This window comes from Gymnoscopelus microlampas, assembly GCF_963454915.1.
Source record: "Gymnoscopelus microlampas genome assembly, chromosome: 8".
NCBI classification, from domain to species: domain Eukaryota; kingdom Metazoa; phylum Chordata; class Actinopteri; order Myctophiformes; family Myctophidae; genus Gymnoscopelus; species Gymnoscopelus microlampas.
The window spans coordinates 27687668-27704086 of record NC_139945.1 but is presented as its reverse complement, the minus strand read 5'-3'; the positions used below and the strand labels follow the sequence as shown (position 1 = coordinate 27704086).

The following is a 16419-nucleotide window of genomic DNA, read 5'->3' as shown; positions in this document are numbered from 1 at the left end:
GTATACTGAAAATTGGAAATACTCCACTAAAGTAAATATACCCCAGAAGTGTGTGTGTGTGTGTGTGTGTGTGTGTGTGTGTGTGTGTGTGCGTGTGCGTGTGCGTGTGCGTGTGCGTGTGTGTGTGTGTGAGAGAGATAGCGATGGAGGGAGGGAGGGAGAGAAAGCAGAGTAACTAACCCTTCATTCAATTACATTTGAATAAATTGCTGCTGCTTGTCTCAAAGGTTTGATACGAAGTGGAAGCAAAACATTGAAATGCTGCGCTCCTATATGGATGTATAACTATTTCTGACAGAAAATGCACAATTTTTATAGTTTAAGATAGTCTTCCCTCAAAGTTGCAATGCAAACACAGCTCTGATTACACTTTTATTTCATTCCTATTTATATTCAATATTTATTTGCACATACATTGTTCTGTTCCACTTTTGCTTTGGCAATGTAATCCAAATAAGAGAGAGAGAGAGAGAGAGAGAGAGAGAGAGAGAGAGAGAGAGAGAGAGAGAGAGAGAGAGAGAGAGAGAGAGAGAAAACTGTAACTAAGTTAGTCGAGAGAGAGAGAGAGAGAGAGAAAACTGTAACTAAGTTAGTCTTAACCAGTGGTCTGAAACCAGCCTGCAGTCAATTGTCAATTGCTGCCACCTGTAGGATATTGTTATAATGACAGCCTTCAGCTGCAGCACACTTCTAACCGTACTTCAGTCTGCTTTCTATAAAGAAAGTATAATATAAGTATTCATTCCACATGTTAGTCATTGCTGTGGTCAGCCTGACGACTAGGACTAATGCATAATAATAACAAGACTAACTTATAATATCTTTAGAATATTAACGTTATTTTAGTATTTTGTATTAGCTGCATTAGCTCCTGCTGTCACAACAACTTCGAAGGATAACCGGAAGCCTCGCCCCAAAATACGCTCGCTCCCATTTCCTTCGCGGACCGATCTCCCCCAGCGGTTCTTGTATTCTTGTATTATTGAGGATAGGATAAATAAGTTTAGGTTTAGGCATAGTTTACTGAGGTTACGTTTAGGAATACAGTTAGGTTTAGGCATAGTTTACTGAGGTTACGTTTAGGAATAAGGTTAGGTTTTAGGTATGGTATAAGTTAAGTTTACTGAGGTTACGTTTAGGAATACGAGGTCGCCGGATTTGCCCCTGGGGGGGCGACTGTGTTTAGGGGCGAGCGGTTTTGGTATCCGGAATCGTCACAAGAACTTCAACTCGGGAAGCTTATCGAATATCGATGGTTGTTCGCTTGTCTCTGAAGCAAAGATATGCCATACTATGTTTTACCATCGCTGGGATCATCGTATATCTGTTGACACGGTAAGACAAACACTCGCAGCATCACAATGATAACTTAATTTAAGAGAATACAAAGTTTTGCTCCTGACGGATGTAAACAACGCGTGTTAAGCAGCCCACATTCACTGGGCTGTGACTTACAGACATGCCTCAAGTCCTAGCTACCACCCCCCAGATTGCCCTGAGATGTCATCTCCAAAGCCTGTATTTCTCCAAACATGTACAAATGCCAAATATAAGGTACTTACCCGCTTGCCCCAAATGTTAGCTAGGTGTCCGGCGTGTTTGTGCAATGTATTAGTCCATATACGTCAATAAAGAAGTGTTTTAATCCCGTCTGTGGCCGATTCTGTTTGAAGTTCCCAATGGGTGGTAGTGACGGGGCGCTTACCTGTTCATATTCGTTCAATAACATATTTTCAACTGTTCAAAACTGCCCTGTCCTCTCACCTTGAGATTACCTGTTCATGTTTTGACTAATCAACATTATAAGCAACCTATGACGCAATGTTTCATATACGTGCTATGTACTGTTGCAATTGCTGTTGTGTTATCGTTGTATGTTTTTTGTTTTTGTTTGTTGTGTTTCTTGTTTTGTTTGTTTTGTCTGGTTGTTGTTGTCAGATTTATTTGTAAAAAATATTTTGTCTTGAAGTGTATTTTGTAATTTGAGGACCCCCTCGAAAACGAGATGATTCATCTCAAGGGGTTACTCCTAATAAAGAAATTTCAGACTTGGTGAAAGACGGAATTACACTCAATATGAACAGGAAGTAAACGAAGGGTGGAAATGGCTTTCGGCCACAGACGGCCTTAAAACACTTCGTTATTGAAAAATATGGACTCATACATTGCACAAACACGCCAGACACTGAGTTAACATTTGGGGGACGCGGGTTTAAGCACCGGGGCCGTACGGGCTTTGCTGCTGACATTCCAGGGCAATCTGAGGGGGTGGTAGCTACAAGACTGTTGTAGAGATAAACAATGTCAAAATCGATCAAATATATCTCGGCTACAGACATGCCTCAAGTTGTGAGAAGGACACATGCTGACCAGCAGGACAAAAAGTACTCACATTTTGTACTTAAGTAAAAGTATACTGCAATGTAGACATACTCTGTTACAAGCAAAAGTCCCGAATTCAAAATTTACCTGAGTAAAAGTAGAAAAGTATTCGCATCAAAATGTACTTAAAAGTAACAAAAGTAGAAAGCACTCATTATGCAGAATATCCCATTTCACAAGTTTTCAAATGTATGAAATGTACAAAATCTTTTGAAAATAGCCGAAATGTAAATAGGGCTGAAGTGTTTAATGTATGTTTTGTAATAATTATCAAAATCTACAATGTAACTAGTAACTAAAGTTTTCAAATAATTCTAGTGGAGTAAAAAGTGCAATATTTTCCTCTGAGATGTAGTGGAGTAGAAGTAAAAGTATTGGGAAATTGAAATACTCCAGTTAAGTCAAAATTGGACTTAAGTACAATACTTGAGTACATGTATTTAGTTACTTTACACCACTGAGGACACTGAGCCTCCGCTTGACCCCATTGACATGGACATTGGACACGACCAGACACGTGGTATGTAACATAATAGAGTGATTGTACTCTCAGACAGTCCATGCTTCATTACGGTAAATGTATCACGTTATACCAATTCAAAATCCAAGCCTTGATTCAAGTAATATACTTTCGGTGGTATTCAAATCAATGCGTGTATGTACATGAAGCAGTGGTGTAAAGTAACCAAATACATTTACTCAAGTAATGCACTTAAATGCAATTTTGAGGTACTTTTACTTTACTGGAGTGTTTCCAATAGTCTATACTTTTACGTATACTCCACTACATCTCAGAGGCAAATATTGTACTTTTACTCCACTTTAATTCTTTGAAAACTTTAGTCACTAGTTACTTTGTAGATATAGATTATATTACAATGAGGAGTGCTAGAGGTGAGTTATTCAGAAGGGGCACATTTTAGTGTGATAGAAAGTTCTTTGACCACCAGGTTTCTGACTTCTGACTGCAAGTGGGACTTTATTCTACAGCGTGGGGGGTTGGCCAGGGTGTTTTCAGGCTGTGACCCCCCCAAATAATCATATTTGAACTGGGGACCCCCCAAAATAATCATATTTGAACTGGGGACCCCCCAAAATAATCATATTTGAACTGAGAACCCCTCATCCTTGGACTTGGAATGTAGGAGTTGAGGCATTCAATTTAGTTTGACTCTGTTCCACAAATAAATATTGTGTAAATAGCAGACCTACAAGCTCACGAGGCGTTGTGAGCTTGTAGATCGGCTATTTTAAAAATCCTCTTTCTTATATTATTTGACAATTTTGCCAATGTTTGACCATTTTTTTATAGTATAGTTTGTTGATTACGTTCGATGCAGTAATGGTCTTTTTCTTTTCTTTTTTTAAGGTATTAAAAAGGTCTTAGAAGTCCTTAAATTGACATCACTGACATGTACAATTGCTTTCAATGACCTGTGCCTAACTCGATGTAGCGTTTATAGATCATGGACTGTTTTCTATATACATACATGTTTTTGGAGATTTTACGTTGTGTATTTGTTTTGTTGTCTGTTATTATTTTCTTTGTGAGTGTTGTCTGTTTTTTGTTTTGTTTTGTTTGGATGTTGTTTATATCTTACTCTCACTGTTTGGAGATACTCTGTTTATTTGCTTATTTGCTTCAGTTAATGTCTGTACTACCTATGAGTAGGGTAAAAAAATAACAAAAACGAATAAACAAAACGTAAAAAAAAAAAAAAGAAGTCCTTAAATTGTCACTTCATTGTCATCTGGGGACCCCCCCCCCCAAATCATGTGGGGACCCCCTGGGGGTCCCAACCCACAGGTTGAGAACCACTGTTTTAGGGTAGTGGTTCTTAGGGGTCCTTGAAGGGGTTTCAGGGGGCCAAGGAAAATGAGTTAATATAGCGTCAAAATCAGATTACCGTAACCACTATACATCGATGCGTTGAAAATAGACGATATGCTATTGTTTGGCAAATGTTCCCCCTGAATATGGATCGCTGGGGCTCAGGTGGTCTATGAGAGTCCACAGGCCTCCATCTTCTTTAACCCATTAAGACCGGGAACACATCTGCGTGTCATTTTAAGATGTCTTTGGCTATTCAAAAATAGCAGATATACAATCTTGTAGAGCTGTGTGTGTGTGTGTGTGTGTGTGTGTGTGTGTGTGTGTGTGTGTGTGTGTGTGTGTGTGTGTGTGTGTGTGTGTGTGTGTGTGTGTGTGTGTGTGTGTGTGTGTGTGTGTGTGTGTGTGTGTGTGTGTGTGTGTGTGTGTGTGTATATACGCATTAGGCCGCGGACCCCCATCTAAAAAAAAATCTGATGCGTTGTAAGCTTTTAGATCAGCTATTACAGCTTTTTTTTTACATGTATAAAATTATTAAATATGTCAATAATGTAACAGGACAGAGAAATGTGGACTGAATGAAAAGCACTGAAATGTATAATGTTTTTTTTTCTGTAATCTCCAAATAAAAATGTGAGTTACAAAATAATACAAATAAAATGTTATTAATAGATTCCCCCCCCCCCCTCCAGACATCCTCCTGAAGTGAGGAGAATGAGCCACCTGCAGGGTCTGAGGGCCAACTCCTCCCAGTTCACCCTGGAAGGAGAACCTTTCCGCATCCTGGGAGGCTCCATCCACTACTTCCGTGTCCCCAGAGCCTACTGGGAGGACCGGCTGCTGAAGATGAAGGCCTGTGGCCTCAATACTCTCACAACGTAAGGGACGCTGCTGTAGCTTAATCCATTAAGGCTCGGGAAAGCATCTCGGGAAAGCAGCTCGTAGCGTGTTTGTTTTTTGGGAAAATCGTGAAAATGTGCAAAACTTTTAATATACATACATATTTTTAAAGCGAACATTTTTTACTAAAATCTTTGCTTCTGGGGATTCTAAAAATGTTCTAAATCCTAACAGTTTAAAAAAAAAAGAAACTTAAGTTGCTATAATATCAGTGGTTCTCAAACTTCTTTCATGTCAAGGACCCCCAAAATGATATGTATTTGTCATATCCCCCCCATTTCAAAATCTTTTGTTCCAGGGACCCCCAGAAGCAAAGATTTGAGTTAAAAATGTGTATATATATTCAAAGATTTGCACACATTTTCACGATTTATTTTTTTCTCCAAACAATAGCAGATCTACAAGCTCGTATGAGCTTGTAGATCTGCTATTTTTTGAATAGCCAAAGAAATCTTAAAGTGACGCAGATGCGTTCCCGGTCTTAATGGGTTAAGGCTGGTGACTGCAGTGTTTTCCATTTAACAAACTAGACTGTGGTGGTCTGCCATAGTCTAATTTGTCCAGCCATAGTCTCATAACAAACCAAAGTAATTTTTCATCATTATCATATGATATCATTATCTACTATTAACATGCAATATGGACGCTCCCCGCCGCTTGCCTTGCATGTACAGTTAAAGCCAGCCAATGACAAACATCCCTTCACGCTTCGAGTGTTTTAATAGCTTGTTTCAAATTCAGCTCGTTCAACCCTTGCTCATCACGGAGGAAAGGTTAGACTATTTAACTGAGACACGACCGCAACACTTTCACAGGACCAGTGCTCGCTCACCTTTCACTGAAAATGAATTACTAGATGACGTGTGGACATGTTTTAATGCAGCAAAGCAGCTTATATACAGCCTTCTGTATGAAATGCTTTACTGTTTTATTTTATGCCAGATTCTGAACAGCAGTGTTTGAGATGTTAAACAATGTCCTGAGATTCCCCATCCAGCAGTGTTAATTTTGACAGCACATTCTGATTTAGTTTTAGTATTAGTCTTTTGAATAACACACCATTTAGTTTTAGTCCTATTTAAGTCATCTGAAATGGTTTAGTCTTAGGCATTTAGCAGACGCTCTTAATCCAGAGCGATTTACAGTAAGCAAGGACAACACAAGATGTGCTCTAGAACAACCTAGAGTGCTGGAGCATAACTACAAGTTCATTTTCAAAACATGTTTAACTCTAGTCTTTAGTCTTAGTTGACTAAATATGAAAATATTGGTCTATTAGTCTTAGTCAACAAAATGAACATTGCCGTCCAGTCTTAAAGGACAACTTTGTTTTTTTACAACCAATGTTTATGTTTTAGATTGTAATTAAAGTAAATAAAAGATGAGTGTTAAAATTTTTAAATTTACTGCTTTCTATAGTTTTAGCAATTTTCACAATCTTTTTTACAGTGTTTTCACAGTGGGCGGGGGCATTCTGTCCGGTGGCTAAATATGCATTTTTTTAACACATTAACCCGGCGTTTTCTTTATTATTATTTACAGTAGCTCTTCTAGCCCCCAATAACTCACATCTGGCCATCTCAGACAGCCGGACCTTTTTTATTGTGTAAAAAAGGCATATTTAGCCACCGGACAGAATGCCCCCGCCCACTGTAAAAAATATCGCAAAAAATGCTAAAACTATAGAAAGCAGTAAATGAAAAAAAAATTACACTCATCATTTATTTACTTTAATTACAAGCTAAAATATAAACCTTGGTTGTAAAAAACCAAAGTTGTCCTTTAAGTACAGAACTGTAGGTCTGTCTTAATTTTGCTCTCAAAGTGCAGCAGACTTATGCATTTAACTTTAAGCAACACTCTCTCCCGGGAAGGATACCCACTGACCACAAGGTCAAGTTCGCCCGAACTACTTTATATGTTTATAATATCATTATTAGGTTTAAAATGCAGGAAGAACAAATCACACGCTTAAAGGGATAGTTCACCCCCAAAATGACTTTTTTTCTATGATTAGTCACCCCATGGAGACTTGAATTCATGGATATTTGTTTGTTTTTTGTCTCATTCCTAAGCCAATAATTTGATGGCCAGCAGCGGTTCCGGGAAGAGACACAAAGAGTCTCCTTTGTGTCTCTTACCGGAACCGCTTTCTACCGGTCCTCTGGTCATCAAATTATTGGCTTAGGAATGCAGCCAAAACAATAAAAATATCCATGAATTCAAGTCTCCATGGAGTGACTAATCGATAGAAAAAAATATGTTTTGGGTGAACTATCCCTTTAAGAAGTATGTACAAATGTTTCTATTCTAAGGGCCGCTAGGCCATCCATCATTAAATGTCACTTCTTTTTCCCCCAGATATGTGCCATGGAACCTACACGAGCCTGAGAGAGGGGTGTTTAACTTCCAGGGACAACTGGATTTAGAGTAAGACATAATGGCACGCTTGTAGATAATGGTGTGGCTGGCTTGCTTTTCTTGCCATACAGCTGCAGGTTTTACATCTCCAGTAGGTGGCACTGCTGTGTTTTAACATTGCTCAAGTGTTCTGGTTGATGGATTTATTTTCAAAGATTTGTTTTATTAAATGGTCTGCTATTATTCCCTTTGAAATCACTCTACACTTTAGACTGTCAGTGTTTCTTACAGTAAATCTATCTTATTGATCAAACAAAACTAACCTAATATCTAGCAGTTCTGCTAGATATTAAACTATTGTGCCCTGTCTAACAAGGAATGGATCTCAATTCACATTCAGTGTATTGTAAATGTTCCTCAGTCAGTACCTGAAAGAAAAAAGTATTTGTATCTATAATTATAGAGCATTCATATAATTATTAGGCATGTAACAATTCACTCAACCAATACAATACTGTGTTTCCTCTTATCCACTTTTCAATTCAGTAGCAAATGAGTGAAAACTATTTTTTTTTTAATCAATTCTCTTACCTTTTTTTTTATTAAATTGATTTAAATTGTCAAGAGTTTGAATCGATTTCAATCGATTTACGACAAATTGTTATATGCCTAATAATTATCATTAGACATTTTAAACACTTTGTATTGAGATTGACTTGACTGCATCATGTCCATCTCTTATAGAGCCTACCTCAGCGTAGCAGCAAAGCTGGGTCTTTGGGTTCTTCTGCGTCCAGGACCATACATCTGCGCTGAATGGGATTTGGGGGGACTGCCAAGGTAAAAAGCACAAGTGTAAATGTTGAACGTGTGAACTGCGGCCGCTGATGGCACCATGAATTGCGCTCCAAGTGCCGCGCTTTGAGCTTGTAGATCTGCTATATAAAAATAAAATGCAAATCTTTGAATATATGTTTTAAAAAAAAAAAAAAAAACTCCGATCTGTGCTACCTTGTCTTAACCCATTCAATCCAGGAACGAATATATGTGTCATTTTCGTTTTTTCCAGACAAGCTTGTAGATATGCTATTTTCAAAATATTTGTAGACATTTTGAACACACGTGAAACGGGACATTCTGCTTAACACATTGAGTGCCAGGGGTGTTTTAAAAAAGTGTACTTTGAGTGCCTGGATTTTTAACCATTTTTTAACCTTTTTCAAGTAGTCACAAAATATTTTCAGTGATCACCGTCCTCACGGTGATGCCCTCACTACACACATAGAGGTCTCGTACAATCGGGGGAAAAAGATTAAAAACATTCGGTAATCCGTTCCATAGTTGCAGCCTGTTGAAAATAGTCGAAAATACATAGTAAAACACAAAAAGTACACATGAGCCGAGATACAGGCTTTTGAAGTCATAAGTTAACCAGGAAGTGGATTGGAGTCTAAATCTTCGTAAAATGATATCTCCTGGTGCTGTGAAGGAAAAAAAAGAAAAAAATGTTTTTGTTTTTTTTTCATATTTTTTTCAAAAAACGTCCCTAACCGTTTTTGGCACACCTCGTTTGGATTATGAAAACGGTCCAGACCGTTTTTGGCACTCAATGTGTTAATTATTACTTTTACTTTTGGTACTTAAGTACATTTTGATGCCAATACATTTGTACTTTTACTCAAGTAAATTTTGAATACTTGGACTTTTACTTGCAACAGAGTATTGCTGCATTGCAGTATTGATACTTTTACTTAAGTAAAACATTTTAGTACTTGTTCCACCACTGTTAGAGACTAGAGACAGATATTCTTGAATGCCGATATTTTTGGAAAAGTTATTCCTTCAGGGAAAGTGCGGTTGGCATTGATCATGTCTGATGATAATGATCAAAAAGTTGTATTTCTTGGTGCAGAAAGAGCGACTGGAGGGCCTCGCATCTCCTGATGATAGTTATGCTTTATCAATGTGAGGATTGCTGATAGCAACCAAGCTAATGAGCTTACGGTTCACTGTGCAGCACATTGTAGAGCTCCTGTATGTGACATGTTCATCAACATTGTGTTATGATCATTATGAACATGTGTCTGTGATGTTCTTCTCAGCTGGTTGCTGCGGGACGAGAACATGCGGTTGAGAACAACACACCCTGGTTTTACCAGGGCAGTCGACTCCTTCTTTGATCAGCTCATCAAAAGAGTTGTTCCATATCAGGTGTGTTCTGTACTCTGTGATGTAAGACAGAAATGCTAACTGGTTCAAAGAAGTATGTTCTTTCATTTACTGGTGTTGATTGAATGGTACTGAACTGGGTTAAATTCAATTTATTCATTAGCATGCTTGTAGATCTATTTTTGAAAAATCATGAAAAGTATTTGATTTTTTTCCTCTTTTTTTTGGCGGACATTTGTAACTCAAATCTTTGCTTCTGGGGGTTCCTGGAAGTAAATATTTTACAAATGTTTGCTTTATAAATATATATAATCCAAGATTTTGCCACAAATGTTCATGATTTTTCAAAAATAGCAGATATACAAGCTCATACGCTATGAGCTTGTATATCTGCTATTTTTGAATAGCCAAAGAAATCTAAAAATGACACGATCCCATTACATGGGATACTTAACCTTTCATTTGTTTCGTGGTGACAGTACAGGTCAAATTATTTGCAAAGTAACCGTCCCTTGTTACGGTGAGAGCCTACACGGAATACTGCCTATGATAGTACAGGAAAGGCAAAGGTTGAGAGCAGGTGTGGTTATCAAGTTGGCATTTCCCCTCACACAGTCCAAAACCAAGGTCATACTCAATTTTCACTGCATCTCTTTGCAAACTGGCTTTTTTATTGGGTAATATGCAGACACATTTGTGCTATTACAGCATGAATACAAGCCAGGTGGGCACTAGAGACATCTGGGCACCATATTTTTCGGGCACCTGGGCATCTGGGCGCTAGGGACATGTGGGCACCTGGACAACTGGGCACTAGGTACATGTGGGCACTAGGGACATGTGGGCACCTGGACAACTGGGCACCAAAACCATCTGGGCATTAGGGACATGTCCCTAGTGCCCAGATGTCTCCACCCCTAAGTGCCCACTCATCCAGGTGCCCACATGTTTCTAGTGTTCCAGATGGTTTTGGTGCCCAGTTGTCCCTAGTGCCCAGTTGACCAGGTGCCCACATGTTCCTAGTGCCCAGATGGTTTTGGTGCCCACCTGACCGGTTACCTCCATCATACTGTAACTATAATGCCAGGCATAGTGAAACCAGTAAAGAACAGGTAGTATGATGACCATTTAATTGTAATCATGTTTCATCTCTGCATCTGTTTGAATCTTATTATCATCACCTCAAACACTATGCATTTGCTTTGCATTTTCACCCACATGATCACATACAGTGCAATACAGTATGCTCACTATGCTGGTCATATAACCTTTACAGTATCTCCTTTTACTTCCCAGAGCCATGCCTTTATTAAATGAGCTCTGATTTCCATTTCATGAGGTCTTTAATGTTAAATTGCAATAATGTCAAAGGCACTGAAGTCAAGCCCTAAGACATGTTCTCTATTCATTCTTTTTTGGATAATTGAAATGCAGTACTCCAAGGGTGGCCCCATTATAGGCGTTCAAGTGGAGAATGAATATGGCTCTTATGCCAAAGATACAGAATATATGCCTTTCATCAAGGAGGTAAGCATCATTTATGTGACATTCCCAACAGACATAAAGCTAGGTCTTTGCATTGCTATTATTTTATGCAGCATGTTTACGTGTTTGGCTCTGTACAGTAACACAATGATGTACTATTATTATGTTGTATAAGCCAAAAGCATACAAGGTTTTATTTTTTCCCAGCTGGGAAAATAAAAGCCTTGCCCTTCAGTGTCAGCTTAAACACACACACACACACACACACACACACACACACACACACACACACACACACACACACACACACACACACACACACACACACACACACACACACACACACACACACACACACACACACACACACACACACACACACACACACACACACACACACACACACACACACACACACTCATGCATACATGATTCGGTCTGTGTTGCTTGCTTCCTGCAGTTCTCTCTCACCCTGTCTTTCAATAAACAGTCTAGACAGCAATTGCATTTGAAAGTGGTATGTAGTGTTTTGTTTTATAATGTATATATTCTCTACAGGCCTTGTTGTTGAGAGGCATCACAGAGCTGCTGCTGACCTCAGACAACCAGGAAGGACTCAAGCTCGGCGGAGTCAAAGGAGGTATTCAGACAGACAGACAGACAGACAGACAGACAGACAGACAGACAGACAGACAGACAGACAGACAGACAGACAGACAGACAGACAGACAGACAGACAGACAGACAGACAGACAGACAGACAGACTGAATCAGTATCAATTCATTGGTTGACCACTTGAACATCAAAAGGATAAAAGCACACAAAAGGCTTGTTTCCATGGAGGTCCTTTCGGGGAAGGGGATACAGGGGGCAGTAAGATGAAAGATATTTGAGGGAGAAAAGAACCATAAGAAATTCAAGTGGTTCTCTAGGTGATGCTTATATTAAGATGTTTGTGATGAAGACAGCGTAGTCACTGTGTCGTTGTTTGTTTGTTTTATAAGTAATGCAATTCATAAAATTGTGTTTGCTCTGCTCTGTCTCAAGTGCTGGAAACAATCAACTTTCAGAAATTGAACCCAGAAGGCATCAAGTATCTGGATGCAATACAAGTGAGTGAATGTGCGCTCCTTTTTCCATACCACAATTGTTTCCATTGTTCCACTGCTATTTTTACATTATTAACATTATTAACTATGTCAGTAATTTATTTGAATATTTAAGCCCTCATATCTGCCCTGTGCATCTTTTTTTTATTACAAAGCCTAAAAGGGAAACAGAAATACAAATTGTATTCATATGTTCCAATGTTCAATGCCAAACACCAAATTAAATTGTTAATTGTGATTATAAGATTGACAATTAATCGTCAAATTAAATTTGTAATCGTGACAGCCCTATGCATGAGCTGTGGGCATCTCATTTATCGCCATCCATAACACTGAAGCTTTGTGACAAGCCTAAGCTTATTGTTAACAAAATGCTTGTAGACAGACCTATCTATTTCTAGATCTATCACCCACTCAAATGCAATTCAGATTAGAACAACTTTACTAATAACAGGTAACAGAGAAACTCAGTGTCATAAAACAACAACAGATACACCAAAGAGCTAGTGTGGAATATTGATCTTAAACAATCTTAAACATTCTCAACACTCTACTGCATTTATTTATAGATTTCTCTGTGATAGAGATCTGTTAATCTCACAGAAAACAATTACTGTTTTAACCCATTTAGAACGGGAAATAATCTGTGTCATTTTTCGATTTCTTTGGCTATTCAAAAATAGCAGATCTACAAGCTCATAGCGCGGCACCGAGTGCCGCGCTATGAGCTTGTAGATCTGCTATTTAAAAAAAAAATCTTGAACATTTGTACAAATCTTTGAATATACATTCTTTTTTTTAAAGCAAACTTTTTAAACTCAAATCTTTGTTTCTGGGGGATTCTACAAATGTCTTCTAAATCCTAACAGTTTTTTCAAACGTGTTCATGCCAAGGACCTCCCAAAATGATATGTATTTGGCCGCGGACCCCCATCTCAAAATATGTTGTTCCAGGGACCATCAGCAGAAGCAAAGATTTACAAATGTTTGCTTTAAAAATGTATACATTCAAAGATTTGCACACATTTTCCACATTTTTTTCAAAACATAGCAGATCTACAAGCTCATATGAGCTTGTAGATCTGCTATTTTTGAATAGCCAAAGTAGTATAAAATAATGGTCTAAGTGGTTACACAGATGCGTTCCCGGTTCAAATGGGTTAAAGCAACTACAATGTCAGACGTTTAGGCATCTCGGTGGCTAAATTGAAGTGATTGTTTGCCACAGAGCACCAAATCAATAAGTTCCCCTCCCCTCCCCCAGCCTCAGATGCCCAAGATGGTGATGGAGTACTGGTCTGGATGGTTCGACCTCTGGGGGGACCTTCACCATGTTTTCAACGCTGAGGGTAAGATGCACCACCGGCCACAGTGGTGGAAAGTAACTAAGTGCATGTACTCAAGTAATGTACTTAAGTACCCATTTGAGGAATCAAATTTCAGTACTTTTACTTCTACTTCACTACATCTCAGAGACAAATATAGTACTTTTACTCCACTACAATTATTTGAAAACTTTAGTTACTATGTAGATATAAATTATTATATGATAAAACATACATACATAGGCTATTTGAAAATAGCCGATCTACAAGCGTTGTGACCTTGTTGATCTGTATTTTCAAACGTTTTAGTACTTTTACTTTTGGTACTTTAAGTATATTTCGATGCCAATACTTTGTTGCTTTTTCTCAAGTAAATTTTGAATACTGGACTTTTACTTGTAACAGAGTATTTCTGCATTGCGGTATTGATACTTTACCTTTAGTAAACTTTTTCCACCACGGCCACCGGCCCATTCTAAGAGTTAGGACTTACTTGTAAAGCAAGGCATGATTTCTGGTGAGAGTTCAGCCAGCTTGTTGATGCAGATTAGAAAAGGTTTCTAATGAGAGGCAAGTTGTTTCTAACAAGAGTAAATGCAGACTTTCTTTTGTTACTGAGGGCAAAGCTGTCTGGAATGGTAAGACCTGACCTGAGGGTATAAGGCAAGGCATGTTTTCTAGGCTTGAGGCTAAGTCGGACATAAAAATCTGGTAATAAGTACGAGACAATCTCTGTGATGTGCTGATGATAAACTGAGCTTTGGAGGACGTCTCTGCACTTAGAATAAGGTATTTTCTCCGTGCTGAGAGTACAACAACAGGCACTGTCTGGCAGTATAGCTTAACCTCATTCAGCATGGATCCCACTCAGTGCATCCGTGATGTACAGCTTAGCATTATGGTAATTTTGGCCTTGCCCATGGCCTTTGTCACTCTAGGATGGAATTTTCTTTTTGGTGCAGACAGGCAGTGGTGGAAAATAACTAAGTACATTTACTTAAAGGACGACTTCACCCCTTTTCAACCTATCTTCATATAATAGGTCCTCACTAATGCTCATGATAAAATGATACAATTTTTTTCTACTTGGTCTGTGTCTCATAGGAGGACTGTGGACAGTCCAGAAACCCGTCTACCAGTGACATCATCGTTAGGCATGATTTTTTTTTCCCAACAAGATTTCACATTTTTTATTTAGATTTTTATTAACACGAGAACAATGGCTTCTTTTATTGCATTGCAACTTTCCAGGAATAGAAAGCCTGCAGTTTCTATTAGCTTGGATTCCCCATTGATGATGTCACTGGTAGACGGGACTCTGAACTGTCCACAGTGCACCGGTGGAGACACAGACCGAGTAGAAATAAATGGTACCATTTTATCATGAGTATTAGTGAGGACCAATTATATGAAGACAGGTTGAAAAGGGGTGAAGTCGTCCTTTAACACATGTTGAAGGGACATTTCGCCGATTTTGCAACCAGATATTATTTTAATGACGTTTAGGACTCAAGAAACAAGATCCTGTTTTTTTTTTGTGTGTAATCTGTGTTTTTAGATATCTAGTAATCTTCGCCTTTGTTGTGAGGTAATTGACGTCACGACGGTATAGTCTCATTCCTTTCCGCACTACATGTTGTCTCGACAAGTCTCAGTCAGACCAGCTCCAAAGACAGCCCCAAGGGGTGTCCCCAAGATTTGGTCCAACCTTGAACCTTCTTGGACTCCACCCCATAGAGTTGTAAATAATCCCCACCCCTTTAGCTGCGTTCCCCGTTCAGATTTGTATCATGGCGTCAGCACGCACATCTGAGTCAGAGCATTCCATGGAGGAAGATGACTATTTGCCAGTTATTGCTGATTTTGAATTGTCAAAAGACTTTTTGTATTTTGACAATTCACCTTTAGTTGTTGAAGATCATACCCACCAGAGCACGTGAGCGGAGCGGGTGGAAATGCGGCTCGGCGCTCCAGGGGGCTGGTTTCACGCTCGCTATTCGCTCACGTCGACTCCCCCCGCGCTCCGCTCCCCGTCGCTCCTCTCTCACGTTGATTTGCGCAAATCTCACTCCATGCTCCGCTCAAACCGGGTCGCTCAACAGTAAAAAAAAGAAAAGAAAAAGAAAGTAGAAATTCTAATGAAATCTCGGTGCGCTGTGCACTGCTGGATGTCTGTGTGTCTCTGAGTCCGTGCGACCGGGCATGCTCAAGCATTCGGTGCGCGGCCCCCGTGAGGGCGGCTTGGAGCGGGAGGCGGTCCTCGCTCTGAGTAGCGCTCCAACCTTTTTATAAACCAGCTCCGCGCTCACGTCAAAATCGCGTCGCTCCGCTCGCACTCCGCTCCGCTCACATGCTCTGATACCCACATGCAGCTTCCCCTCCCCACAAGGAGGGGCAGTGCACCAAAGCATTATGGTCATTGTAGTAATGCAGCAGTCCAGTCAAACCCTAGTCAAACACACAGATTTCATTATTTTTCTGGCCATAGGGTGCAAATTTTAAATTGTGCTACTGTTATCTACTACAAATACTATTACCATTGAGTGATTGCAGTTTCTTCCAGGGGGGAAATGCTCCTTTAAGTGTCATGGGTGGCAAAAACTTTGCAAATACACCCATCAAGTGCCATACAGGTAGATCTACGCTTTAAAAAAAAGAAGAAAATTCCATAAGAGGGCGCTCTAACACAACTTAGGAATGATCCTAGGACACTGTAAAAAGATATGGACGAATGTGACGTCATTCCAAAAAAACGGACATTGCGGTAGAAATGTTATTGTTCCATGGGACGCATTTTGAGCTTGTAGATCTGCTGTTTTCAAAAGATTTGAATACTTGAAATGGGACATTTTGCAT

General features: G+C 39.3%; 1 protein-coding gene across 1 annotated transcript in view; it reads left to right on the top strand.

Moving 5' to 3' along the window:
• The first annotated feature begins 1213 nt into the window (after positions 1-1213).
• Positions 1214-16419, top strand: part of LOC311050119 (beta-galactosidase-1-like protein 2) — a 43233-nt gene continuing 28027 nt past the window's right edge. Inside the window, exons 1-9 of the mRNA XM_084064082.1 lie at positions 1214-1335; positions 4906-5091; positions 7475-7543; positions 8219-8314; positions 9577-9685; positions 11078-11170; positions 11687-11768; positions 12177-12241; positions 13503-13587. Of these exons, the coding sequence (XP_083920208.1) occupies positions 1253-1335; positions 4906-5091; positions 7475-7543; positions 8219-8314; positions 9577-9685; positions 11078-11170; positions 11687-11768; positions 12177-12241; positions 13503-13587 (868 nt within the window). The 5' untranslated portion in view covers positions 1214-1252. The remainder of the gene's footprint in view (positions 1336-4905; positions 5092-7474; positions 7544-8218; positions 8315-9576; positions 9686-11077; positions 11171-11686; positions 11769-12176; positions 12242-13502; positions 13588-16419) is intronic.